This window comes from Sander lucioperca, chromosome 5 (assembly GCF_008315115.2).
Source record: "Sander lucioperca isolate FBNREF2018 chromosome 5, SLUC_FBN_1.2, whole genome shotgun sequence".
In the NCBI taxonomy this organism is placed as follows: domain Eukaryota; kingdom Metazoa; phylum Chordata; class Actinopteri; order Perciformes; family Percidae; genus Sander; species Sander lucioperca.
The window spans coordinates 3,373,770-3,400,905 of record NC_050177.1 but is presented as its reverse complement, the minus strand read 5'-3'; the positions used below and the strand labels follow the sequence as shown (position 1 = coordinate 3,400,905).

General features: G+C 41.1%; 3 protein-coding genes, 1 long non-coding RNA gene and 2 other non-coding genes across 11 annotated transcripts; 3 read left to right on the top strand and 3 right to left on the bottom strand.

The window, feature by feature from the left end:
* The first annotated feature begins 1,753 nt into the window (after nt 1–1,753).
* LOC116047993 lies at nt 1,754–3,732 on the top strand. Of its 3 annotated transcripts, none has more exons than XR_004104535.2 (6): nt 1,754–1,903; nt 2,312–2,386; nt 2,618–2,678; nt 3,061–3,167; nt 3,259–3,520; nt 3,610–3,732. It is a non-coding gene; the product is annotated as an uncharacterized LOC116047993 (long non-coding RNA). The 3 variants fall into 3 exon arrangements; XR_004104534.2 differs by having other exon boundaries at nt 1,755–1,903; nt 3,458–3,520; XR_004104533.2 differs by having other exon boundaries at nt 3,061–3,520.
* On the top strand, nt 2,711–2,848 carry LOC116048018. Its single transcript, XR_004104546.1, has one exon. It is a non-coding gene; the product is annotated as a small nucleolar RNA SNORA15 (small nucleolar RNA).
* LOC116048019 lies at nt 3,237–3,373 on the top strand. The gene has a single exon (XR_004104547.1). It is a non-coding gene; the product is annotated as a small nucleolar RNA SNORA15 (small nucleolar RNA).
* phkg1a (phosphorylase kinase, gamma 1a (muscle)) lies at nt 3,292–12,155 on the bottom strand. Of its 2 annotated transcripts, XR_004104532.2 has the most exons (11): nt 11,909–12,155; nt 10,867–11,011; nt 9,242–9,420; nt 8,933–8,987; nt 8,781–8,846; nt 8,534–8,697; nt 6,415–6,505; nt 5,964–6,117; nt 5,667–5,792; nt 4,631–4,947; nt 3,292–3,302 (listed from the first exon to the last, which is right to left on the bottom strand). XR_004104532.2 is itself a non-coding variant. In XM_031297064.2 (10 exons), the coding sequence occupies exons 2-10, from the start codon at nt 10,947–10,949 to the stop codon at nt 4,681–4,683; spliced, it is 1,185 nt and encodes a 394-aa protein (XP_031152924.1). In that variant the 5' UTR covers nt 10,950–11,011; nt 11,909–12,155; the 3' UTR covers nt 4,505–4,680. The 2 variants fall into 2 exon arrangements, 1 of the variants encoding a protein (XP_031152924.1); XM_031297064.2 differs by lacking the exon at nt 3,292–3,302 and having other exon boundaries at nt 4,505–4,947.
* Nucleotides 12,156–12,456: 301 nt separating this feature from the next.
* Nucleotides 12,457–15,566, bottom strand: chchd2 (coiled-coil-helix-coiled-coil-helix domain containing 2). Of its 2 annotated transcripts, XR_004104531.2 has the most exons (5): nt 15,305–15,566; nt 14,052–14,333; nt 13,521–13,528; nt 13,286–13,472; nt 12,457–12,854 (listed from the first exon to the last, which is right to left on the bottom strand). XR_004104531.2 is itself a non-coding variant. In XM_031297063.2 (4 exons), the coding sequence occupies exons 1-4, from the start codon at nt 15,352–15,354 to the stop codon at nt 12,844–12,846; spliced, it is 507 nt and encodes a 168-aa protein (XP_031152923.1). In that variant the 5' UTR covers nt 15,355–15,565; the 3' UTR covers nt 12,457–12,843. The 2 variants fall into 2 exon arrangements, 1 of the variants encoding a protein (XP_031152923.1); XM_031297063.2 differs by lacking the exon at nt 13,521–13,528 and having other exon boundaries at nt 14,075–14,333; nt 15,305–15,565.
* Nucleotides 15,567–16,634: 1,068 nt separating this feature from the next.
* im:7138535 (uncharacterized protein LOC797998 homolog) lies at nt 16,635–21,308 on the bottom strand. Of its 2 annotated transcripts, none has more exons than XM_031297062.2 (8): nt 21,124–21,308; nt 20,749–20,855; nt 19,020–19,145; nt 18,633–18,890; nt 18,460–18,536; nt 18,254–18,370; nt 17,604–17,750; nt 16,635–17,110 (listed from the first exon to the last, which is right to left on the bottom strand). In XM_031297062.2, exons 1-8 carry the CDS (start codon nt 21,165–21,167, stop codon nt 16,946–16,948), a joined length of 1,041 nt encoding a protein of 346 aa, XP_031152922.1. In that variant the 5' UTR covers nt 21,168–21,308; the 3' UTR covers nt 16,635–16,945. The 2 variants fall into 2 exon arrangements, with proteins under 2 accessions (XP_031152922.1, XP_031152921.1); XM_031297061.2 differs by having other exon boundaries at nt 18,460–18,540; nt 18,637–18,890.
* Between the last annotated feature and the right edge of the window lie 5,828 nt (nt 21,309–27,136).

Genomic DNA, 27,136 nt, shown 5'->3' with positions numbered 1-27,136 from the left:
TCCTGAGGAAGCTGAGATCCTTCAACGTGTGCAGCAAGATGCTGGAGATGTTCTACCAGTCTGTTGTGGCCAGCTCTCTGTTCTCCTCCGCCATCTGCTGGGGCAGCAGCATCGGAGCCAGCGACACAAACAGACTGAACAAACTGATCAGGAAGGCTGGCTCCGTTATTGGCTGCAAACAGGAGACATTTGAAGCTGTGGTGGAGAGGAGGTCACTGAACAAACTGTTATCTATCATGGATAACCCCGACCACCCTCTCCACCCCCCCACACTGGTCCAACAGAGGAGCACCTTCTCTAAGAGGCTCCGACAGCTTCGATGTCGCACGGACCGCTACAAGAAATCATTCCTACCACAGGCAATAAAACATTTTAACACCTCATCACTGAGTGTGAGATAAGACTCTTAGACATCACATCTGTACTGAATGCACCTTGACCAACCTTGCACAATCATTACCAGTGAAACAGTTGTACATTTTTACTCCCCAACTTGCACATTAAGTTTATCTATATATCGAAACAGTTGTACATTTTATTTCCAAATTGTATATATTTTTAAATATTGCTAGTGTATTATTCTATTATTATTTCATGTATATTTTTTCCTATTATTTAATGTTTACTCTGTACGTGTGCTGTGTGTCTGAAATTTTGCTGTTGCAACAATGTTATTTCCCATTTTTTTGGGATCAATAAAAAATCTATCTATCTATCTAAACATGGGAGTAGTGCTTAAAAGCTGAACTAGGAAATACATTATATAATAATAAACAATAGTAGCATTTGCAATCACTGTTTGCATTTGGCTTATAAACAGTCTATGGGTTTCAACCGAGAAGACAATTTTTTTTCTGAATTAGTTGTAATATTGGGGAGATGGTTATTTGTGAACTTTAGGAAACACACAAACAAAGCAGGCAGGATCAACAACCTACTAGAGCTAAGCAATCAGAAAAAATTGCAATTGTCATCAAGTTTTTTTAGTAGCTCATATTGGAGTAGACGCTAATCAACTAGCAGGAATATCAGATTCAGAAAAGGGTTTATTGCCACAATAAGTTACACTTATGTGGAATTTGCCTTGGTGAAAGGTGCATACATAAACAGACATAGTAAACATTCATATGAAATACAATAACTACAATAATAATAATAAAAACAAATACAGAAACAAATATATACATACAAAATAACTGTTGCATAAGGAAAAAGAGGCTGAATGGGTTGAGTGCAGAATGTGCAAATAATATATAATATGTGCATGGGCAGATGTATAGTCCAGGATGAAGGTTAATGTGAAGTGTAGTGACTAGGAGACACAGGTTCAAACAGTACTCTGGTTTTAATCAAGAAACATGCTGATGATAGAAGATAATATTAACAAGGCCCCAGATCCCCACCAGCAAACATCCTGGACTATACCTGTCCTCTGCACATTCATATATTATATATCCTGAACACATCCCTCAACATTTTCTGCACATCCTGCAATAATCCATATAGTCTCTTAAACAGTTATGGGTTACATATATCTTGCAGTTCTCAACCGGTGCAAAATGCTAACAGAGAACCCAAGAGAACAGCCATACAGTCTTGGGATGGCGAAGGCATGTCCCGCCCTACTCTGCCTCTGAATGGCTTCTTACTGTGCTTGCCTAAACCTAACCAACCCAACCAGAGCAGGCAACAAGTACTAGCCAATCAGAAGGAGAGGAGGGCGGGTCGTGCCTTCGCCATCCTATGAAAAGCATATTTGCTAACCGGAAGACGACGATAGCTAAATACTCCACGTTGAAGTCAGTGGCTATCAGCATATAAAATGTCGCTCTCAATCGTCCAGGTTTGCTGTAAACCAGGGTTCAAGTGGAACAATGCAAATTTAAGCTGCAATTCCGCACAGGTAATTTTAGCTAACGTTAACTAGGTTCAAGCAGGATGCCTTGTTTGTTTTGGATGTGGACAGCATGAGGTAACGTTACACATGGTGGTGAGCTAACGTTAGCTATACGTTGACGTGCATTGCACCTGGAAGACGGTAGTTCTTTAGTCAGAAAGTAATCGACAGTTTTTTGCTAAAACACCACCACGATACTCCCTTATTCGCATAGATTGTGATTTGTGTCCATGATCTGGATGGGTCCAGAGGGTTGTTAAGATAGTTATCGTTAGGCTAAGTTCTGTTACGATAGGCTTAGGTCCACAATTTACATAGAAAATTAAGAGAACATACTTAGGCGTGTATAAACATGTATGATTCTGCTGATGTTAACATGTTTGTGTACCTTTTTGTTTTGTGATCATTGCACAGCATACATTGGAAGATATGGGCTGACCTGACTCATCATGGAGGAGCGACCAGCCTGAAACACACCATGTGGCAGAGGTGAGGAGGAGCAGATGTATGCCATTTCTTATTATACTGGAAGTTACAAATTAAAACACTGGGAACTTGAGCCAATTCCTTGTCAAGTCCGCTAAATTAATCGAATGACATGTAATTGAGATGAATGTGCTCCTATGTCAAATGTATCGCCTCAAATGAAAAAGGAGCTCTTTAAACCTCAACACTGAGAAATACAGCTTTCTGTTACTGAGCTGGTGTATTCTCCTACAGATGCCTTGTCTGAAGATGAGATTGTTGATCCTTACGTGGCCAAGAGTCGAAACACGGAGAGGTAACTCATACTTCATAATAACATATTTGAATGCATGGCCGAATTCTGTTTTACTCTTGAAATAGTAAATGCAGTCAGACACCATGCTAAATTATTATTTTCACACACTGACTCAACAGGATAAGAGTGCTAATTATGTGCCTTAATCATATGTCAGAGTGAATACAGAAACGTGGCTCTTAAATATGTGACTGTTTGAATATGTCACAAGGTTGCAATTTATTTTCGTTATTGATTAGACATCATTTAGATATTTTACCAAAAGCATTGTTTAGCACTGTCTCACAATTTCTTGTTTGTGTGAGAAAACACGCTCAATAACATGTCCTCAAACAAATTCACCTCATGGCCTCCATAACTTTTTTTTTTTTTTTTGTTCCAGCATTTGTCAAAATATCTAAGAAGTGCAGTAATCCATGGCCTTCACACAGTGGCCCAAAGAAACACGGCTGCTACGACTGACCTCCAAACCGCGAAGGCCTGAGGATGGTAGGTTTGCACACACTGTTATGCAGCATAATTAGTTTTCCTGGCACTGAAAGTCAGCACTGCACTGAGGCATGGCCGAATTCTGTTCCAGCTGGTCTGTGGTGGATACAGTCAGACACCATGCAAAAGCCACATCTCATTACTGTTAAATGCCTGGATGAGTGCTTCCCTCAGCCTCATCCAACTGTACAGGAATGAGTACAGTGATAAACTTGGAAATTGTAGATGCTGCTCTGCCAATATTCCTGCTTGTTAGGATATATTTTTAAACTGTTTGCTAAATTCTGCAGAGCGCACTGGTGGCTGCTTCTAAAGCAGGAACATGAGAAACATAGTCAACTCCTTCACTCATGGTAAGAACATGACAATAAAAAGTTGAACTATTAATGCACGTTGTGAAATGTTCAACTCCTAAATGTTTTGTTTTTTTCTCTACCCACAGCTCCACAAGGGAAAACAGTGTCTTGTGCTAAAAGCTAGCACCATCTGCCCTTGAATGCTTGTTTACTTGAAAGATGTATCTCACTCTAGTGTTGTAATAATAAACTTTTCACTGTGTTAAAAATGGGTCTTGTGTATTAGCTTTCTACATTCAAGTTTGTGTACACACAGAAAAATACAATCCAGATTTATAAAAATTCAAAAGCATAATAGTCGGGACCTTTCCAATAACGAGTCTTGGTTTTTCAAATGTAATGCACATTTTAATAAATCCATGGCATACATTTTAAAGTGCTATATAATTAAAACTTCCCTCGAAGCTGTTCTCAGTACAGTACATGCATGATGATCAAACAGCCATACAAAACAATAAGTCCATGCCATTCAAGTATGCAGGTTCACGGTTTCATATTCCAGTTGCTAAGTTATGTTGGTTTTGTCCATGTTTTGCTTTGGCTGTCAGTTCTGACAAAACAAATGTTTGTAGAAAAAAAGAGTAACGTGATACTCCAGGGCGTCATTTATACAACCAGATTTTTTTTCAATTGATTTTATTAATGTGGTCATCCAAAATTTAAACCTTGAACAAAAAGTATATTTCATGCAGTAAAAGGTAAGGTGGAAACCTTGTGTCCATGTTTGAGATGAGGCGATAAGTGCATAGTACTAAAGAAACAATCTCTCTTTGATAACAATGAGGTGGCTGCTGGCTCCAATCGCTTTAGACAGGCTGCAAAGAATAAGTCAATTTTCAGAGGCTGTACAGTTGAGAACGGGCTTGACATTTTTCTCAAAATCTGTTATTCTAATCTACATTTAGGACAGAAAGCAAGTAAAGTGTTGAACAGTGGTATTCTTGCAGATGTTTTGTTTGCCGCACTTGGCAATTCTTGAGGTAAGTTAATCCCACTGTAACAAACTGCTGCATTTCAAAAATTCATGAGCAAAATATGCTCTTCACATTAAAATTAACCTTGTATGGTGTTAGTCGGTTATGTTTTACCAGTTAATTCCCTTTATACAACAGAGAAGAGTACCTTTGCATCACCAGCAGATCTGTCCTGAGTGCTTATTACCATATGTGGTGTGCCGGCTCGTCGGCCTCGGCAGCCATCGACAGCAGGATGGCCTTGGGAGTGTTCTCGAAAAGTGCTGCTCTGTTCTGAGTTTGTCCCTTCTTGACCCAGTGGCCGTAGATCTTGAACGCACACGCGTCAATGAGCTTGCGGATGGGCTTGACGGCGTACGGGTCGCTCTTGATCACCTCCTTGGTGACGGGCTTGGCACGGCGGTAGTTGCAGTAGATTCGCATTGTGGCAAGAACAGTCATGCAAATTACCTGAAGGAGAAAGTTTGGGAAAAGTTCACTGGTGTCTTGGAGTATTGAGGGTGTATTAAATGTGTGGAAAGTGTGCATGTCATCACCGTAATAATGTTTTGGTACGAGACCCACAGGTGTTTTCACTTATTCTGTCTAATTAGACTTCTTCTCAGGACTGTGTGTGTGTGTGTGTGTAAAGACTGTGTTTGATTAATGTCTTGATTACCTTCCTATTTTTTTTTGTTGCACCGGCTTTATCATTCTTAAGCACTAAACGTTTTGGGGCTGATGTCCCACCTGCCAGGCAACCATTTGTTTTCATTACAGTGCACAATGCAATGAAATTTATTTGAAAATGTACCTACAAAGGCTTAAAAAGACTCTAAATGGCCAAAATGAAATAAGACATTAGGAAATATCTAATCAAGTGAATAAATACAGAAGAATATTGTTTATAAATGAACCAATGTATTATAAAATATTCTTTGATGGTACTACAGTGCTTGCTGGCGTGTTCAAGGAGGCCATATTTCCATGATCATCACCCTTTGTTGACAGTCAAGCCAGAAAATCAAACTAATAGCCATGTTTGCCTTCATTTAGTCTTACGGACATGGGCAATATGAAATGGATCTGTTTGACACATTGGAAGGTAGGACATTAATCTAAACATTTATGGTCAGCTGCGTGTTTGTGAATGTGACTGAGATTATGAGTGGTAATCCTTTACGTCTCACCTTGAACCGCCTGTATGGGCTGAACTGTCGTACTTCATGAACCACATACTGTGAAAAGAACGAGTGGTTGAGGACGTCTGTAGCGGTGTATCGCTGCTTTGGGTCAACCACCAGCATCCGAGAGATCTGAGGGAAACCGCACAGAGAGTTTTATTCATTCTTCTGTTAATTAAAAACGTACAGCAGCTTCACATTTTAACATCGCTAATTGTCATAAGTGATATTAGTCAACTATTACAAAGTGTCGTTTGTTAGATAAGCCAATCAGCAAAAGTAAGGATGGACAAAAGAGCGTACCAAATCTTTAACAGTGTCTGAGCGGTCTTCCCACTCTGGAGACGAGAAGTCGTAGCTCCCAGACAAGATCATACGCAGCATCAGCATCTGTTTCCTGTGCCAGAAGGGCGGAGAGCCTGCGAGCAGCGTGTACATGATCACCCCCGAACTCCATCTGCAGGTAGAAACCAATCAAGCTCACAAAGTCTGTTAACAGTGTGTACATCCATCATTCTGATAATAACCTGGAAAATGTGTAAGCCAAGTTATATTTAAAATAACATGAGTTTCCATATTGTACATAAGATTACGGGTTACAAATAAACTGCAAAAAAGTTTGCAGAATGTGGCATTGTTTATTAGTCATTTGTTAATATGTGTAACAACTTTGTTGCTTATATTGTTTAGTTTATATATGACATTCTGACTAACTTTCTGCTGTGTCGTGTGCTCTTTGTCTCTGCACACTCACATGTCCACAGCAGTAGTGTATCCTGCATGCCCTCCGTCCATGGAGCACTCGATGATCTCCGGTGCGAGGTAGCCAGGGGTCCCACACACCTCTGCATTACAAGACACGTCAAACTAAAACGCACATTTACAAAGCTTGAAAAAGTGCACTTTAATCTGATGGGTATTGTTGGAAGTCCAAATCAGGTATACTATTATACCAGTAGAAGTGTGGAATTACTTTTTCAAAACTACTCAAATGACCGTACGTTAGTTGCTCCACTGAAGATTACTGTAAGTAGCAGGCTTATGTCGCATCCTCTTGACCACAACCACCCTGATGGAAATAATATGTATCATATTTAAGTAGCAGTTAACAAAACCGAAGATTACAGAGTGCTTTACAAGGAAAAACAACACATGCAGCCAATTCCTATCCAAAACAGCAATGCATTCAAAATTAAAAAAAAGGGACTATCTTCACGAAAAGGTGTCTCTCAAGGGTCGTCTCATTTGGGGAAAGCAAACTTTAAAGCCATAAAAGCACATCTGTTGGCTATTCTGTAATTCTTATCCAAGCAAAAGTAGTCAAGCGAATAATAAATCAAATAATGACTTAGTCCACTTAAATACAGTAACTTGAGTACTCATAGTTATTTTTACATCTTCAAGCTGATTCTGTCTAACTAGAACATCAATATATTATATCTATAACTCTGTCTCTGTGTCCCAACCGGCAGCGGCAGAAAGCCGACCACCAAGAGTCAGGGTCTGTCCGAGGTTTCTGCCTGTTGAAAGAAAGTTTTTCCTCGCCACTGTCGCACCGAATGCTTGCTCTTGAGGGGGGAATTGTTGGGTTTTTGTAAATTACAGAGTGTGGTCTAGACCTACTCTATCTGTAAAGTGTCCTGAGATAACTCCTGTTATGATTTGACACTATAAATAAAATAAAATTGAATAACACCATTTACCTACATATGAGAACATTTTAGGGGTGTAAGAAAAAATCGTTACACTTGAGTATCGCGATATTTCATTTAGCAATACTGTATCGATTTTCAAAAAGGCAATATCAATTTTTTTTTTTTTTATTTAAAAAAGTTTTTAAATATTTTTTTTTTTCAAACCCCCTACCGCTAGATGGCTATGCTGAGACACACCACTAGTGTCCTTGCCCAACAGTGCCTAGCAGTGCCTAGTAGTGCCTGACTTTTGCTAGAAGCTAACAATGTAGCTATGGCTACTAAGAACCTGTGAACCACAATCCCAAACTGGCAGTTTGATTTTCTGCGTAATGAATTGTTTGCCTAAAGTAAACTTCTTTGACTTTTATGAACATCATGTCTTTTTTTAAATATTAGTTTATCTAAAATTATACTTAAAAAAATCCCAATATATCGCACAGTATCGAAATATATTGCAATATATTGAATCGTGACCCATGTATTGTGATACGCATAGTATCGCCAGATTCTTGCCAATACACAGCCCTAGAACATTTATTGAAATCATTTACCTCATTATGCATTTAGACATTCATTTTGATGGCAACTTTCACATGATGTGTTGCATGCATACAGTATATGCCTGCTGAAATAGATCTACAGTCTAATGCAAGTAATCAAACGTGAATATTACATATTTACCAACTAAACAAAACTATCTGCACAGTTCCATTAGACATTTGACTTGCCAGTTCCCACTGCTAATGATCTGATAAATCTTATTTGAAAGGTCAGTGTACTCCGAGTGTCTGGGACTACAGCAAATAGATCTGAGATCTGAGTGTACTGTTGCATCTTAACCTTTGTAAGAGCAGCTAAGAGAGATGGGAGCATGTTGTGCAACCGGACCCAGATTCTCCGCCGACCGCCAGCAGCTGCTGTAACGGCACTGTAGGTTGTAAACATTGAAACTTTATATGAGAAGGACACTTAAATATCCTCAGCTGAATATGCTGGGGTGGGAATTTCTGTTGTGTTCATGTCCGATATTGTTAACTTCTCTTAATATGTCAGTGTGAGCAAATTGGGTCAGTTTGGACTACCTAGAGGTAAACTTGTCACTCTGAAATGACCTTAAATTCATTCAGATATTGTAACAATGTTTGTTGGCTGGTTCCCATGTAAGCTTTCACCAACCTTTGAGTTTCTGTTCTGGCTGGATTTGCACAGCAAAGCCAAAGTCGGTTAGTTTGATGTTCATCTCGTCATCTAGAAGGATGTTCTCAGGCTTTAGGTCTCGGTGGACGATGTTTTGGTTGTGGAGAAACTGGACCACCTCCAGCAGAGCACGCATGATTTTCCTAAAACCAACACACACCAAACTCTTAAAAGGTCTTTAAAGGATTAGGAGAATTCATAATAGTCATGTAACACTCTCACTGACCTGGTTTCCTTCTCACTCAGAGTAACTTTCTCTGTGAGGTAGTCAAAAAGTTCACCCCTCTTCATTCTGCGAGAAAGAAAACATTTGAACAGCTGCTTGCTTGAATTTCTGTTTAAAAGTCAGCCATGTAAAACTTGAGATTTTAGACTTACAGGTCAAAAACCAGGAAGAAGAAGGCTTTGGACTCATAGCAGTCTTTGAGCTGTACTGGAGAGACATTTGAGGTACATTAAGTATTGAATGAAGACGGACAAAACAAAAAGGACTTAAATTCACTTGATAAGTGGATAACTTGAGAGCAAAGGCCAACACTGACTACAACTGACCTCTTGAGCAGATAAATGGGACAAAGGCCAGCCACGCTCTTTTGGCTTTCTGAGACTATTAATGTAGATCCATGTTTTAATAAAGCTGCTGATGATGCACACAGTTTGAATTCAAATCTGTCAGTATGTGCTTACTGATGTTCTCCTGTCCGCAGACTTTCTTGAGGATGTCGATCTCCTTCACTGTCGCCTCTCTGATCTCCTCGATCTCCTGCGGGGTCGTCTTGTCCGAGGGGGTGATGTCGATGATCTTGACCGCGTACTCCTGAGACGTTCGTTTGTTGATGCAGCGACGCACCACGCTGCTCACTCCCCTGAGAAAGAGAAATCACTTGTTATCAGCTTTGTCAGGTTACTTAATATTTCAGTGGTTTGTGTTTGGACAGCTGGACTCAAAGAAAACATGTTTGTGTGCTTCGGGTCAGGAATTTCAGCAACAAACTAAGTTTCTGTGATAACTGTTGGATGCTATGTTCTCAGAATACTCCCTGTTGTCTACGGAAGAGTAGCCTAGCTTCATCTTGATGTGACGTGTGAGCATAAAGTCAGAGTAACATTGTAACATCCTCATTGTAATTTATACTTATAAAATCCATTTCAGGGGACCATTTAGAATGGATACTAAACTGGCTCTCTGTCCCCTGTTTGTGAAGCTGGCTAAGCCATGCGAAGAGTACCAGAGCAGCTGAACACATTGTCCAAATTCGGTGACCTGCATGTAAGAAAGGGAGTGAAATTATGTAATCTAACAGCATGCTGTCCAATCCTGGGCACTGCGGGCAGCCCTCAACACTAAACCTTTGTCCAAAAAAAACGCTTAAGTTAATGAATGCAGCCTCCTCAAACACTGTGCTTTATGTAACAGCACCACCGTCTGACAGATGGTGGGGAATGACAATGAGAAAGAAAGCTCTGGCACTGCTGACATTCCTCAGGGACTTATGGGAAACTTCTGGGAAAGCCAACAGTGTCTCAACCAAACAAACATTACTAATGTCTTGAGTTGTTTTATATTGTATTGGGCTGTTAAACTGAAAAATGTGAATTTCTAGACCACAAATTCAAGAAATAGCCTATTTGTTTTTGGCTAGACTGCAGGGACCAGCCCTAGGACCTCGAAACTGTCACTCTGTGATGAAGTTCCACCATTGGTTGGAGTGAGTGTGATGACATCAGTGTTGGTGTTTCCCTATTGGCCATTGCCTTTTCACAGGCTTTTACCTCCGCTATCGCTCATCAATCAGCTGATTAACTTTCTCAATAAACGGTGGTGGTGGTTGTTACTGCTGCTGCCACCCATTTCAACATTTTTAATGCACAGGTTTAGCAGTACTGGCAGAGTAGGCTACATGCAGATGAACGGCACAGCACACCACTGTGTGTGTGTGTGTGTGTGTGTGTGTGTGTGTGTGTGTGTGTGTGTGTGGAAGCTGTGGACCTACACATTATGAAGAAATGAGAAATTATCTTCTCAGTAAACTATTAGCAAGAAAGGGAACATGCTTATTTAGTATGAAGCAACATAATATATTTGTATTCTCCTCAAAGGTTAAAAATGTCTACTGATTGTGACCAATTCAAAGAAAGCGTGATTTGTCGTCCTTTACTTGAATAATTTTAGAGTCCCAAAGAAAAAAAATTGTCAGTAATTCACAATAAGCAAAATAAAATATTAGAGGAGTCTCATGACTACTTCTCATTAAACTTGCGACAGGGCCCTGACCCTGAGGTTGGAAACCCCTTGTAGGCTAATTTAATACCTTCCTAGAATCTCCTTGGTTTCATACTTCTTGTAGAACTCCTGGGCCCCCACCCAGTCAGGGTTCTCCTCCTCTTTGGTCATGATGGCTGGGACTCTGGTTCACCACCAAGGCTGCACAACTGCTCTCCTCCCACAACAGGTCGCTGACAGAAACAGTTTGCATTTTCAAAGACACAACACAGCTTCAGGTTTGACAATGTTATCAGAAATCTAAAAGTACCATTAATAAAAGTACTTATTAAGCAGCAGGAGGATAGCCTAGAAATCTAGACGCACCCTAGCGGCAACAAATGTAATTTATAATAATATAATAATCTTGATGTGGGTCTGGCTTGTCAGGCTAGCAGGAGGAGCCTATTATGTCAATTATTATAATTGCTGATATAAGCAGCACTTCAATGTTGTAGCAGGTCATAGTGAATCGTTTAACCATTGACCTGAAATACATAGTTAAAGGAAATGAATCATTTATCAAGCAAAAATCCCAAATATTTGCTGGTTGCAGCTTCTCAAACCCGTGGACTTGGCTGCTCTTCTCAAATGTATATTATATTAGAGTAACTATGAACACACAGGCCTACAGTGGAGAATAATAATTATTGGATTCTGTCACCCGGTGCAGATGGACGCCTTTATCAGTATCAACAACTTCCGTAGGTTTTTGTAATATTACAAATTACGAAATTGAGTTTTTGACATAATCTGATCCATTAGGTGCTTATTAATGCCTGTGTGGCGTTATTTTTGTAAAAAAAAAATATTTTGTTAGTTAGTAATTAATAAAATAAAATACTACATAACAGTTTTGCCAGCTGGGATGTAAAAACTTTGATGTCAATATCTCAGAACTACCCTAAACGGAGATAGAAGGTTATAATCTAAGCTCACGAGCTGTCTCAATCATGTTGATTGTACCGGATCTAATAAGCGAACAAGCTTTGTTTTGGATCCGACATATCACGGGGTGTAGATTTAGCAAAATGTCAATGTGTCAATCTTTGACCTTTAGCTGACTCTATATAAAGTAATACATCACTCACCGTGTCCGGTGCCGGTCAGTCCCTGAGATAAAGGGTATCCATCAGAATCACTCGGTCTGTTCACAAAGTGTTAGAGGACGGACTAAAAGCTCCAGTCAAAACCCCGGGGCTGTCGCTGCTCTGAGGGGCCGCTGTCATAGCTAAGGGTAAGCTTTAATGTCAGATGCCAAAAATAAATTGTTGCTTCCACTGAACAGATCCATGAAATAACACCCTGCAGCTCCTGCCCTCGCTATGAGAGAGAGAGAGAGAGAGAGAGAGAGAGAGAGAGAGAGAGAGAGAGAGAGAGAGAGAGAGAGAGAGAGAGAGAGAGAGAGAGAGAGAGAGAGACACAGACAGACAGACAGAGAGAGAGAGAGAGAGAGAGACAGACAGAGAGACAGACAGACAGAGAGAGAGAGAGATCCTACATTACCAACATTACTCCACATGTAACATTTAACTCGTTGCAGAGACTGGAGTGACGTGACAGGTGCTGGACCCCTGCAGCAAATAAGTAAACTGAATGTAAAAATGAACAGGCAGTGAAAAAAAAAGTCCATCACACATTGTTTTTAAGATTCAGGTGCTTTATTATTTTGAAACCCAAAGAAACTGCAGACATCCATAATCCAGAAGGTGGAAACTGGTGGTGTTACAAGTTATCATGATCTACAAATGTTGTTCATCTATTTAAATTAAAAGCACTAAAGCTAATGAAAAACACTGACAACTGAAATCAACATGCAGCAAAATATATAAACATTATTTACTATTATTACAAACTCTGCAGCAGCACTTTCCTGAGAATGAACACAATGACGCTGTCTGATGATAATCAACTGTCAAAATAAAGCATGTTTATTGATCCCTTGTGAATTAACACCCTTAGTATTCATCCAGCATGGCTGCTTAATTCAGTTTGTGTGCTCTTCACTCTCCAGGTTTTTGTCGTCTCATAACATACCTGTGGAGAAAAGAAAAGTTCAGTTAGACAACTTTTCATTCTCTCCATCATTGATATTAGTTGATTTGGAAAATTTAAAAATCCTACAGTAAAAGAAAAGAAAATCTGGTTATATGAAGCATTCAGAAAGCTTTTAAAGCTACGCCTCCCTATGGCCACACGGTGTATCAAAACACCACAGATCCATGACTGTGCTATCATTTGGTTATGACGTCTGGATGACTAAGTATTTATGCAAGATCCTTATTTGGCAATGCTAAATTAAGTATAAACACTACAGCAAACAAGAGCGTGAGTCTTTCAAAACAAAACAAAAAATATATATATATATAATGCTACAATTACATTAGCAGTCCAAGACTGCACTGTTTGACTGCCACACACACACCTACCAGCATGCTACAAATCCATATGTAATCTACTTCACTCACCATATGAGGACTTGCACTGTTTCAGCACCTCACTGAAGCCCTCACAGAGTTTATAGTCGCTCTGGTTTTGGGCACACTCGATGAACTGTTTAAGCTCATAGGAGCAGGCCTGCTGCTGCTGAGGCGCCTCCTGCTGGTACATGGACTGTGGCTGCTGCTGGTACATGGGCTGAGCCTGGTACGGCTCCTGAAAGACACAAGACAGATGATGGGATCCTTCACACATCTACTCTACGCATGGTACTTTGAGAAGTTCTTGATTTTTTGTTGGTTTCAAATTGTAACACAATGTCAATAGTACTAGAAAACTGTAATACACTTACTCTTAAAATTTTGAAATGCCTAACATGGTGATATGTCATCTAAGGGTCAAAATGTTTGAAGACGTCTCACATGCCAAGATATACGACATAAGCTTTACATCTCTCCTTTGAGATTTTTTTTTTTAATCAAAAAGACAAGAAAGAGTGCAAAGTGGAATCAACTAGCACACAAATACATTAACAACTAATGTGGACATTAGATTCAACTTTATGTGAATATACCCATGTAAAGGCAATAGTATGATTATGTACATGGTTCGGTTATAAGACTTTCACCGAGATGAGTTGGTAGCCTACGAGCTTACATCGTATGAGTGAGGTTTGTCGTTTCAACACTACTTTGCCTCCTCCACCAACTCCCAAACACACCTGTTTTTTTGGTACCGCTACCTACCACGTGTCAGACACACTAATCTTCCCTGAAGCTAATCCAGTCTTAATACCGGCTAAACAAAAGTTTATTTACCTGGTATGTGACGTCTGGCTTGGCAGGCTCTGAGTGTCCACCACCGAAGCCTCCAGTCATGGCATGGCCGATTGTGTGTCCTACTGCAGAGCCCACTGCCACTCCAGCGGCTGTAGTCGCCATCTGAGCAAACATACCTGGCTGCCTGGGTGCTGCAGCTGGAGCACCCACAGCAGATGGAGGAGCATGCATTGGAGCCGGGGCATACGAGGGAGGAGGTGCAGCCCTGGCCATAGGGGGTGGTGATGGTGGCGCCCGGCTGTAGAGGGAAAGTAATTTAAAAGAACAATCCCAACACAATCAACAACTGACACAACTTTTAAGTACTGGTATCAGTCTTTCCGAATTAGTTTGACTTAGTTTTGAAATAACTGTCAGTGCTAAGTTTCAAGAAGGCCAAAAACCTAAACTGTACAGCAGACTGTACACTTAGGACACATTTAACATATTTAGTTAAAAAGCCACACTTTCTGTCTTTAGACCTTCATCAGGGCAAAGGTTAGACAATGGGAAAACTATGAGGTTAATATGATATACAGTACATATATAAAGAGAACATCCCATACACATACATCACACATCTATGCACTAGATGATTATAATAGCCTACTATTCAAAGTGTGCAACAGAGTGATACAACTTCAGAAAATACCAGTGCTATTACAAGTAAACGGTATGTGGCACAGGCGCATGGTGTCACTTGAGGTCATTCATATGACAATTTAGCATTAGGAGCTAACGTTAATAATACTGACAGAACACACAGGTATGAGGAATACATTTAAAAGCGCCATCACGACTTTACACTGAACAAAACCCCATATGGTATCAAGTAGACCTAACCCTGGGCTCCGTGTGGCTTAAGAGAAATCATCGAAGAAAGTCTTAAATTAGCTGCAGGTTAAAGGGAAACTGATCCTAGCTGCCTGCAGTTTTATGTAATCTACACATTTTTAAAATGTTTAATTTTGACGTTGTGATGCCATAAAACATTATAAGACAATAATGCAGATTATACACTGTGACCTGCACTGCTTTTATCAATGGCTTGAGCAAACACCAGTCTCCTAGTACAAAAGGAAAACATTTAGATTGACAAAATAATCATATCATTTAGTTCTAGCTGCTAATCTTTAGGCAATGGCCCTGATTAGCACTAGCACGTTAGCTAAACTTGCTAGCAGCTACTGTTTTAACAACTTTTATCAAATGTTGGATATCAAATGTCACCTGGCTGGAGGGGCCATCCTGGATGTCCGGCTTCTACTTCCTCTCGGCATTTTTAAATTATTAGTATATGTGTAAATTTGCTCGCTGATAAAAACAGACGTGACACCTTGGTGAAATGTCGACCTTTAGTAAACCGTGTCTCTGCCTTTAGTACTAGCTAACGATAGTCCGGAACTTTCTACGTGTTACATCATATGTCTCTCGGGTAATTTCCGGTATGATGGAAACAACAGGGATGCTTTCATCCAGTTACTGGTAATTATATATTATGTAACTTATTGATTGGACTTCCTTAATCTTGTTTAGCCTAAACTACATTGTAATCGTTGTTATTAACATTGGAATTATGCATCCGATGGCAACGTTTTTGAACTGGTGTAACCTCAAAAGTTTCCCCATGTGTTGTACCCTCTTATATACTGTCTATGGTTGTACCCATAGATATAGAACAATATGGTTGTACCCATATACAGTAAATCTTAATATTAACAGTCTATGGTTGTAGCCTATTTTATTATTTTTTTATTTTTACATCTCATGGATGTACCTATAATATTAACAATAATGACAATAACAGTCTCTTTCGTTTTGTTTAACAGTTATGGCATATTTTTAAGAAAGGTGAACTGTTGGTGGCTTTTCAGAGTAAATCCTGAATTTTTAATTCTATCTATAAACTCTATTCTATTCGTTCTTTTTTATGTAAATTATATTGAGTATTACATGTGTAAAAAAATATATATGCCAACATTGCTGCAACAGTTTTTCAGCATTTCCAATAATGAATAGGACTGGGCATCGAGAACCGATTCCTACTTGGAATCATTTCAAAAATTACAATTCCAGTGGAATCGTTTCTTTATTGGAATCGTTTGGAGGATTTGGTTTCAAATCTGATCATGGGTTCCAAATTTAACATGCGCAAGTTTTGGTTTCCGTGGCGGCCAGGCGCTTGTTGTGTTGCAGCCGTGGAGCACAGTAAGCAGCGCTCTAGTGTGGCTTTGTTTTTTATCAAAATAAAACATTTATTATTTTAAACGCACTCTTATTTGTGAAATAAGCATGTGACCCGTTTCAAATCCACCCCTCAAAGAATTGAAATAGAGAATCGATAAGAACCGGAATCGAAAGGAAGAATCGGAACTGGAATCAGAATCGTTAAAATCCAAACGATGCCCAACCCTAATAATGAAGTAAAACAAAATAGCAATTTAGTCTACATCAGTGTTGTTTTCTCACTAGAAATGAGAGCTACATTAAATGGTAATTGCTTGGCTGTCTTAAGCATAACCAACATTGCACAATACATTACACAAAATTTAATTTTTAATTAATAGGTTTATTCTTTAGTAAACAAATCTATGTATAAATGTGCAAAGCCAACACATACAAAAATCAAATAATTTTTATCACCAAATATTACAAAAATATCAGCTCATATACCAGTACATTATAGCAATGAAAAGTTACATTATAAAAAAAAAACAGCCATGTACAAACTACAACTAAGAATTAAGCAAACCTTTCTAACTATAAAATTATATAATATGTAGCGTTCCACAGCCATATTGTATTTCATAATCAAGATTTAAATTATATATATATTTTTTTTTTCAAATTAAGCAGTAAGAGAATGACACATTACTCTCTTTTCCCTTTCTTCTTTTTATCTGAAAATCTACGTTGATGGTGAACACCTCCTCGTCCTGATCCGTGTCCTTTGGCTCTTCGATTTTCCCACACTGGCATAGGTGGCTCAATTTCCCCTGGTCGTCCTCCTCTGTCTGGTACGCTGCCCATCAACATCTAGGGAGACCAAAGAAGAATTTGAGGCCATCTGTGTTCTGAAGTAGAAATAATTCTATGAAGAACAATAGATAACTTATTGACTTACTATTTATTGATTGTTTACTGTTTTGTTTTTAAATTGTTTTTATTTATTTATTTTTGGGCTTTTTTTCCCCTTTATTATAGTGACAGTGGATAGATACGAAAGGGGGAGAGAGATGGGGGATGACACGCAGCCAAGGGCCGCAGGTCGGACTCGAACCCTGGCCGCTGCAGGACTCTGCCAACATGGGGCGAACGCTCTTACTGGGTGAGCTAGAGGCCACCCCTTTTAAATTGTTTTTAACTGTGCCTGCAAGGTAGGCAATCTCTGTATTGTGTGTGTGTGTGATTTGTACTATACTATCTGCTGCACAACAAATTTCCCCATTGGGGGACAATAAAGTAACTTGAACTTGAAATGTCTACATTCAGAATCACAGGCAGGGTTTATAACTGTTTACGGTTGTACCTTGTAGACAGGGGTGCTTTTTCCAGCCATGACTGGCTCAATGAAGGACTGATCCTCTCTGATGGCGATCAGAAGAGACGGGGAGACTTGGCAGGAGCCGATGAGGGATGAAAGAGGAGGCACTGTGGCCAGCACTTCACTGCGCTCCTGTAAATAAAGGACTTATTGAACTGGGATGTTTGTTGTTATCGTGATGCACACTGATGCTGGTTGTCCCCCAGATAACCTGCCGCAGCAAAATGAATATTTTCACAAGAGCTGAAACGAGTAGTGGATTAGTCAATTAGTAAATTTTAATAATGAATTAATCTTTAAAGTCATTTTTAGCCACACTGGTGGCATGGCTCTATGTAAGGCAAGGTCTGTCCACCACTTTGGTCCTGACTGACAAGAAAAACCTTTAACTATATAAAACTAAATTAAGACTATCATACAGATTGCTATGGAATTTCATTAATCAGGAAATTAAGTGACATGTTTAGTGTGTGTACAATAGAAGTGTAGTTCGCTGCATAGCTGTGCATCCACACACATCGTGAGGGCAGAAGACACTCAATGAAGCCCAACCAACAACCAAATGATCCACATTTTGGTATGGCTATTCTTAAAGTGAGTAAGTTCTAACAGATGCAGTGATTTAACATGCCTACCTTTTGTTTTTCTCCCCATGCAAATGACTCAAGTGTAACCTGAAAGCGCTTGATCATCATTTGTCGCCGACACTGATAATCCTCTGACAGAACTTGATTGATCTTTTTAACTTGCGCCTGAGAAAAAGAAAGAAAATAAGGTTGAAATGCTAACGTTAGAGTTCAATATTACGTGTAATAAACTGGTAACAGCCCTGGCAACATACCCACTGCTCTGAGCTGAGGTTGGTGTTAAGAAGCGGGTTTGTCATCTCTCCACATGGTAGACGAGTAAGCCTCGACTCTACCTGCATTCAAATAATATTAAAAAAATATCCTTTCAGTGCTTCTCAGTTTGTAGTCATGACTTTTACACATCTCAGTTTCTCTTATATGAGACTTACCTCACTCAACACATCTGTAAATTGAGAGGAGGCATCCATGCCAAGGGCGTGCATCAGTAATATCCATTCTGCCTGCATCTCCGCCTTCCTTCTGTCTTTGTCATCATCATCAGCATCTGGATACTCCTGACAAAACTCAGTGAGTTCTTCAACTCGCTGCTCTTTTTCAGACTCCTCTCCTGTCGTCTTCTCCTCCGGATGCAATTCCTTATGCTTCATTATTAGAGCTGCTTGTAATTCTGATACAAGGGACTCTAAAGAATTGAACAATCATTTTAAGATGATACACCCGCCATTTCAAAAGTTGGGCAGGAAATGTATCTGTTATTACCTTAAACACACAACTCTACAAGAGAACCCAGCAGACTCCTATTATATCTCACCAGTGACTTTGTTCAGGATGGACGGCCCCAGCAGCTCTGAGGTCAGCACTGTGAGGGGAGACGACATGTTTGACAGTAAAGTCCTCAACTCTCCCACCAGCAAGACGTCACCTGTCATGTTTGAGTCTGAAAAAAAGGGACGACAAGGCTATTTTGTTTATACAGCACATTACAACAAGTTTCTTTAATATATAATGCATGCAGCAACAAGTAACAAGTACAGAATACCATAAACAAAATACAACTATTTTGTACAGTATAGCACAGTATAATATAGAACACAGCATTCTGCACTTTCATTCATGCATTGTACTATCATTAGTAATTTACATCTTTCTTTGTCTAACACGTATACCCTGTATATTCTTTTCTATTTTCTATTAGAGGTAGACTGATACCTGTATATCAGCTGATGTTAGCTTATTGCAGATACATTAGTGTCGATGTAAAGTACATGTTGGCCAATAAGTCAAAAGACATTGCAATACAGAAATGTGTCAAATACATGTTTGAGGCCATTTCAAAATGTGGACAAAGTATGTTATAGTCTTTGTCCACGAGAACACACTGACTTTACTTCATTTTAGAGTTTATCAACTCTAAAATCCCACACTTAGTATATATTCGGGACGATTTAGGGATCCTTATAACACAAATTGTCTATGTTATGTGTTCTTGTAAAAAACAACAACAGCATCAACATAAATAACTATTGGCCGATATATCATTATCAGAATTTTTTAATTCACAAATATTAGTATTGGCCTTAAAAATCCTTAATTGGTTGGCCTTTAAATCTTTTTTCATTTTACCATGAATGTATGCATAGTTTGTATATCTATATCTATTAAGCTATTTATACTGAGCATCTTTGGCACAGAAACTTCCTTCAGGATGAATAAAGGTCTAACTTATTTTATCTTAACAATAGCAGAAAAAATACAATATAAAACCACTATGAACTATTACTACAAAGGTGTTCAGTTTGTTTTTAAATGTTAAAAGTTGTAATAGATCTCAGGTTATTGTCAGGCGGTTTATTTAAAAAAAACTAACCAGATCTGGATATTATTGTATTAATGCACATGGTTAGAAAAACCACCACCACCTGATGACTTAACCCTTGTGTTGTCTTCCATTCGACCATGCATCGTCCTACCGGGTCAAAACTGAAAATCACTTTTTCTAACGTTTTTGTCTCTTTTGGCACTTTTTTCAATGTTTTTGGCACTTTGACGTTTAACGCTTCCTTTCACTATCATGTATAAACACCACTAACACCAACTCATTACTAGATTTACACTTATTTTTAGAATTAATGGTCAATAAACCTCATTTATAGGAAATTATACCTTATTCTTGAGTTAAAAAGCAGAAATTATGAATTTTTTAGACTTATATTAAAGGAAGGATAATCACAGAATGGCATATGTCAACGTTCAGTCGAGATGTTTTTTCAAATGCTAAAAAATTGAAAAAAAAAACAAACACAAAATTCAGTGAAAGTATAGATTTTTGTTGTACTTGCGAAGTGCATTGTATGGAATCATCCAATTTATTTTTGGGTAATCACAATTAGGTAGTTATAAAAGAAACCTATATTTCTGATATAGACATTTTAGACAACGGGTCAAATTTGACCCGAAGACAACACAAGGGTTAAAAGGTGTTTACTGCATCCAACACCATAGAGGACAGTGCACCACAGACAGGGGTTAATAATAAAAACCTTGTAGCTCTGGACAGAGAGTCCTCAGCTGTGCAGTCAGCCAAGTGAGCAGCGGACAGGGAAGTTCATCACATTTACACCGTGTGAGGCAGCAGCCACCCGGGTACCTGAGCAGGAAGTAAAGACGACACGTGAAATGACCTGCTGCAGGTCGGCAAGTGTCCTAATATACTGGAAGACCAGCATGTTGATACTAAATGACACATTTTTACACACAGAGAATGAAGTGCTTATACAACAGCTAACTTGTATTATACTGTACCAAACATTAACGTTAGCTTTACACGGGTTATATGTCTATGAAATGAACAACAAATGAAAGTAACGTTGGGTCTGACTTCGCAGCAAATAAGGAAGCAGTTAAACGTTACTCACCCTAAAGCTTTGATGGCTGAAACTGTCCCTAAGCTCCTCTCCATTGTCACTATAATGGTAAACAACGAATATAAATCTGTCACAGTAAGTCAACTCTAACGTTACCCAACCCATGAAAGTTCAAGCGTGTTGTTAATAAATTGTGCTTCCTCTTTTTACAGTGTTTAATGGAAGGTCACATACCGCCACCTGCTGGCCGGCGTGGGTAGTGCTTCTTTAATAATTCAATAACACGCAGCAGTGAGCAATACAATAAACACTAGAAGAAAGTAAAACTAAAACATTTCACCTAAATAGTAAAATTACAAAAAATTAAACAGAACATGTGGAAAAAAGTATATACAAATGAAAAGAAAATGGGCTTTATAGAAAAAAATGTAGCCTACATCTATTTAAAAAAATTACAAACAAACAGAAAATTAAAATTAAATGAAAAGGGAAAATTGGTATTGATACTGTAATCTTATGCCATTTCCATATTTTAGATTTAAATTCTGAGTAAAGTAAAAATAATAATTATAATTATAAACTTTATTTATAGAGCACTTTTCAAAACAAAGTTTCAAAGTGTTTTAAAATAATAGAAAAACAAAATGCAAAAAAGTACCCAACGATAATATCAGATAAAAGCAATAATAATAACACAGATAAGACATGTTGGAAATTAAACACTGTGCTGGCATTAATAAAAAGATATTTTTAAAAAGATAATTTTCAGAAGTGATTTCAAAGATGTCACTGATTCTGAAAGTAGGTTTCAAATTTAAAGCTTCAAACTGTCCTCTACTTCCCACATTAAACTTATAATATTGTCATTTTCTTTGACTCTCCCTCAACCTCTTCTTGTCTGACTAGAAACTTCCTCTCTTCATTTAAAGAAAAATGAAACTCTCCTGGAAGGGAACTAAGTGATGTGTTTTACATGTTTGTCCACCAGGAGCCACTAGAGGGCCTGTGATAGGCTGGAGTTATGTTAACTAATCATAAAATATCACTTATATTGGTTACAACTGGCCCTCAAATGTGGAACGTAAAACTAAGTAGGCTACATTTACTCAAGTACTGCAACTAAGTGCAATTTTTGTGGTATTTGTACTACTTGAATATTTCTAAGCCACTACATTTCAAGGGGAAATATTGTACTTTTTACTTTAGTTACAACTTGACAACATGATAAAGCACTGAATAAAGTTGTGAGCTCCACCTTAAACAACATTAAAATGCTGCTTACATGTTAATGCTTCATTTCTAATAAAATCCAATAATACCATAAGGAGCTATTCTGCACAATGGCATCTTTCACTGTTGATACATTAACGCAAACCCATCCATCCATCCATCTTCTTCCGCTTATCCGGTAACGGGTCGCGGGGGTAGCAGCTCCAGCAGGGGACCCCAAACTTCCCTTTCCCGAGCCACATTAACCAGCTCCGACTGGGGGATCCCGAGGCGTTCCCAGGCCAGGTTGGAGATATAATCTCTCCACCTAGTCCTGGGTCTTCCCCGAGGCCTCCTCCCAGCAGGACGTCCCTCCACCTAGTCCTGGGTCTTCCCCGAGGCCTCCTCCCAGCTGGACGTGCCTGGAACACCTCCCTAGGGAGGCGCCCAGGGGGCATCCTTACCAGATGCCCGAACCACCTCAACTGGCTCCTTTCGACGCGAAGGAGCAGCGGCTCTACTCCGAGCTCCTCACGGATGACTGAGCTTCTCACCCTATCTCTAAGGGAGACGCCAGCCACCCTCCTGAGGAAACCCATTTCGGCCGCTTGTACCCTGGATCTCGTTCTTTCGGTCATGACCCAGCCTTCATGACCATAGGTGAGGGTAGGAACGAAAACTGACCGGTAGATTGAGAGCTTTGCCTTCTGGCTCAGCTCTCTTTTCGTCACAACGGTGCGATAAATTGAGTGTAATACCACACCCGCTGCGCCGATTCTCCGACCAATCTCCCGCTCCATTGTCCCCTCACTCGCGAACAATACCCCAAGGTACTTGAACTCCTTCACTTGGGGTAAAGACTCATTCCCTACCTGGAGAAGGCACTCCATCGGTTTCCTGCTGAGAACCATGGCCTCAGATTTAGAGGTGCTGATCCTCATCCCAGCCGCTTCACACTCGGCTGCAAACCGATCCAGTGAGTGCTGAAGGTCACAGGCCGACGATGCCATCAGGACCACATCATCCACAAAAAGCAGCGATGAGATCCCCAGCTCACCAAACTGCAACCCCTCTCCACCCCGACTACGCCTCGATATCCTGTCCATAAATACTACAAACAGGATTGGTGACAAAGCGCAGCCCTGGCGGAGGCCAACTCTCACCTGAAACGAGTCCGACTTACTGCCGAGAACCCGGACACAGCTCTCGCTTTGGTCGTACAGAGATTGGATGGCCCTGAGAAGGGACCCCCTCACCCCATACTCCCGCAGCACCTCCCACAGTATCTCCCGGGGGACCCGGTCATACGCCTTCTCCAGATCCACAAAGCACATGTAGACCGGTTGGGCATACTCCCAGGCTCCCTCCAGGATCCTTGCAAGAGTAAAGTTCCGTTGTTCCACGACCAGGACGGAATCCGCATTGTTCCTCTTCAACCTGAGGTTCGACTATCGACCGAACCCTCCTTTCCAGCACCTTGGAGTAGACTTTACCAGGGAGGCTGAGAAGTGTGATACCCCTGTAATTGGCACACACCCTCTGGTCCCCCTTTTTGAAAAGGGGAACCACCACCCCGGTCTGCCACTCCTTAGGCACCGTCCCCGACTTCCACGCAATGTTGAAGAGGCGTGTCAACCAAGACAGCCCCTCCACACCCAGAGCTTTAAGCATTTCTGGACGGATCTCATCAGTCCCTGGGGCTTTGCCACTGTGGAGTTGTTTAACTACCTCAGCAACTTCCACCAGGGAAATTGACGACAATCCCCCATCATCCTCCAGCTCTGCCTCTACCATAGAGGGCGTATTAGTCGGATTTAGGAGTTCCTCAAAGTGCTCCTTCCACCGCCCTATTACCTCCTCAGTTGAGGTCAGCAGCGTCCCATCCTTACTGTGCACAGCTTGGATGGTTCCCCGCTTCCCCCTCCTGAGGTGGCGAACGGTTTTCCAGAAGCACCTTGGTGCCGACCGAAAGTCCTTCTCCATGTCTTCTCCGAACTTCTCCCACACCCGCTGCTTTGCCTCTTTCACGGCAGAGGCTGCAGCCCTTCGGGCCTTTCGGTACCTTGCAACTGCCTCCGGAGTCCTCTGGGATAACATATCCCGGAAAGACTCCTTCTTCAGTCGGACGGCTTCCCTGACCACCGGTGTCCACCACGGTGTTCGTGGGTTACCGCCCCTTGAGGCACCTAAGACCCTAAGACCACAGCTCCTCGCCTCAGCTTCAGCAATGGAAACTTTGAACATTGTCCACTCAGGTTCAATGCCCCCAGCCTCCACAGGGATGTACGAAAAGCTCCGCCGGAGGTGTGAGTTGAAAGTCTGTCAGACAGGGGCCTCCTCCAGACGTTCCCAATTTACCCGCACTACCCGTTTGGGCTTACCAGGTCTGTCCAGAGTCTTCCCCCACCCTCTGACCCAACTCACCACCAGATGGTGATCAGTTGACAGCTCTGCCCCTCTCTTCACCCGAGTGTCCAAAACATATGGCCTCAGATCAGATGAAACGATTATAAAATCGATCATTGACCTTTGGCCTAGGGTGCTCTGGTACCAAGTACACTTATGAGCATCCCTATGTTCGAACATGGTGTTCGTTATAGACAATCCATGACTAGCACAGAAGTCCAACAACAAACAACCACTCTGGTTTAGATCAGGGAGGCCGTTCCTCCCAATCACGCCTCTCCATGTGTCTCCATAATTTCCCACGTGCGCATTGAAGTCCCCCAGCAGAACTATGGAGTCCCCCACTGGAGCCCCATACAGGACTCCATTCAAGGTCTCCAAGAAGGCCGAATACTCCGAGCTCTTGTTTGGTGCATACGCACAAACAACAGTCAGAGTTTTCCCCCCCACAACCCGCAGGTGTAGGGAGGCGACCCTCCCGTCCACCGGGGTAAACTCCAACGTAGCGGCGCTCAGCCGGGGGCTTGTGAGTATCCCCACACCCGCCCGGCGCCTCACTCCCTGGGCAACTCCGGAGAAGAAAAGAGTCCAACCCCTATCCAGGAGTATGGTTCCAGAACCGAGACTGTGCGTAGAGGTAAGCCCCACCAGATCCAACTGGTAGCGCTCCACCTCCCGCACAAGTTCCGGCTCCTTCCCCCACAGAGAGGTGACGTTCCACGTCCCCAGAGCCAGCGTCTGCTGCCCGGGTCTGGTCCGTCGAGGCCCCTGACCTTCACTGCCACCCATGTGGCAGCGCACCCGACCCCAGCGGTTCCTCCCACAGGTGGTGGGCCCATGGGTTGGAGAGAGAGGTGCCACGTAGCTTTTTCGGGCTGTGCCCGGCCGGGCTCCGTGGCAAACCCGGCCACCAGGCGCTCGCTGACGGGCCCTCCATCTGGGCCTGGCTCCAGACGGGGGCCCCGGGCTTCCTCCGGGCAGGGTCACTCCATCTCTACCTCGTTTTTTCATAGGGTTTTTGAACCATTCTTTGTCTGGCCCCTCCCCTGAGACCACTTTGCCTTGGGAGACCCTACCAGGAGCACAAAGCTCCAGACAACACAGCCCTCAGGTTCATAGGGACACACAAACCTCTCCACCACGATAAGGTGATGGTTCCAGGAGAGGCTTCACAATGGCATCTTTCACTGTTGATACATTAACGCAAACCCATCTTGATTTATTACTCTCACTCTGTGAATGTATTTACATCAGCTTCCATCCTCTGGCCATTGATGGACCTAATTATTTGGGGGCCTTATTTAGTGGAGGTGATCTTTCTTTACCTTCCAATATATAAAGTCACCATGTTTTGCTTCTGCTACATTATCCCTTCATCTTCATTACGGTCAGTATCTGGAATATGTTTGTGCCCTTTCCTTTACTCATAGGGCATCATTTGACCTATTACAGGTGTTGCTGATGCAGAAGAAGCTCTTACAGCAGAACAACTTGGACTTAAATGGTACCATCACTGTTAGAGCAAAGTAGGAGAGCCCTCTGTGGTCTGACTCAGTAGAAGAAGATGCCATTGTTACTGTAATAAGTGATGAAAGCAGTTGTTATTCATCATTTGTGAGTGTTGCCTAATAAAACAGTCCCCATACCGCTGACATATGACTGTATGCACACACGCTCAGACAGACAAACACATGTGCTTCATTAGCTTTGTCTGAATGTGTTGTCTCCTCTCCTCTGTGAGCACTGCTTGACCACATGTGTCACATTTACGGCAACAAGCCCCTCCATCAGCAGCCTGTAAACTGAACAGGAACAAAGAAGACAGTGGTGGTGTACGTCAAGCCTCCTATGTTTGCTCGGTCCCTGCTGCCATATGTACAGAAGCTGTGCCGCCCCTCGACAACAAAAGCCCTGCCATGCGTCAGGATGCTGCGTCTTTTATTCCCCTGACACTGCCCCCTGCTCCATCAAACCTTGCAGGGGCTGACCTTTGACCGCTGGAAAGCAGCCAAACAAAGCAGGCAGACACTCCCTTTATGGTGGACTTGTTGAGCACTTGTTGGGTGGATGGATTACCGAAACAGTGATCCCCTCGCTGCCGTACTCCAAAATATCATGTTGGCCTGATTATAGTATATTCTGGGCATCCAAAACATGTTTTTGGTTATATGTGCAGTGCAGATGAATATATGATCAATCTTCTGGAAAATTCATTGAGGAACTGTTCATGGGGAAATGTATGCTAATTAAATACTGACAGATCAAAGTACTTCATTACATTGATGCAAAAATCATGTCAAAATCCAATATTTACATGAAACAGTTACACTAACTCTCTCACTAAAATGTATATCATCTACACATATCGTCACATTGCCCACCTCTATTGTCAAGTGGTAACAAAATTGGTGCACTTTGTTTTTAAGACTTGCATATAGAACAAATAGAC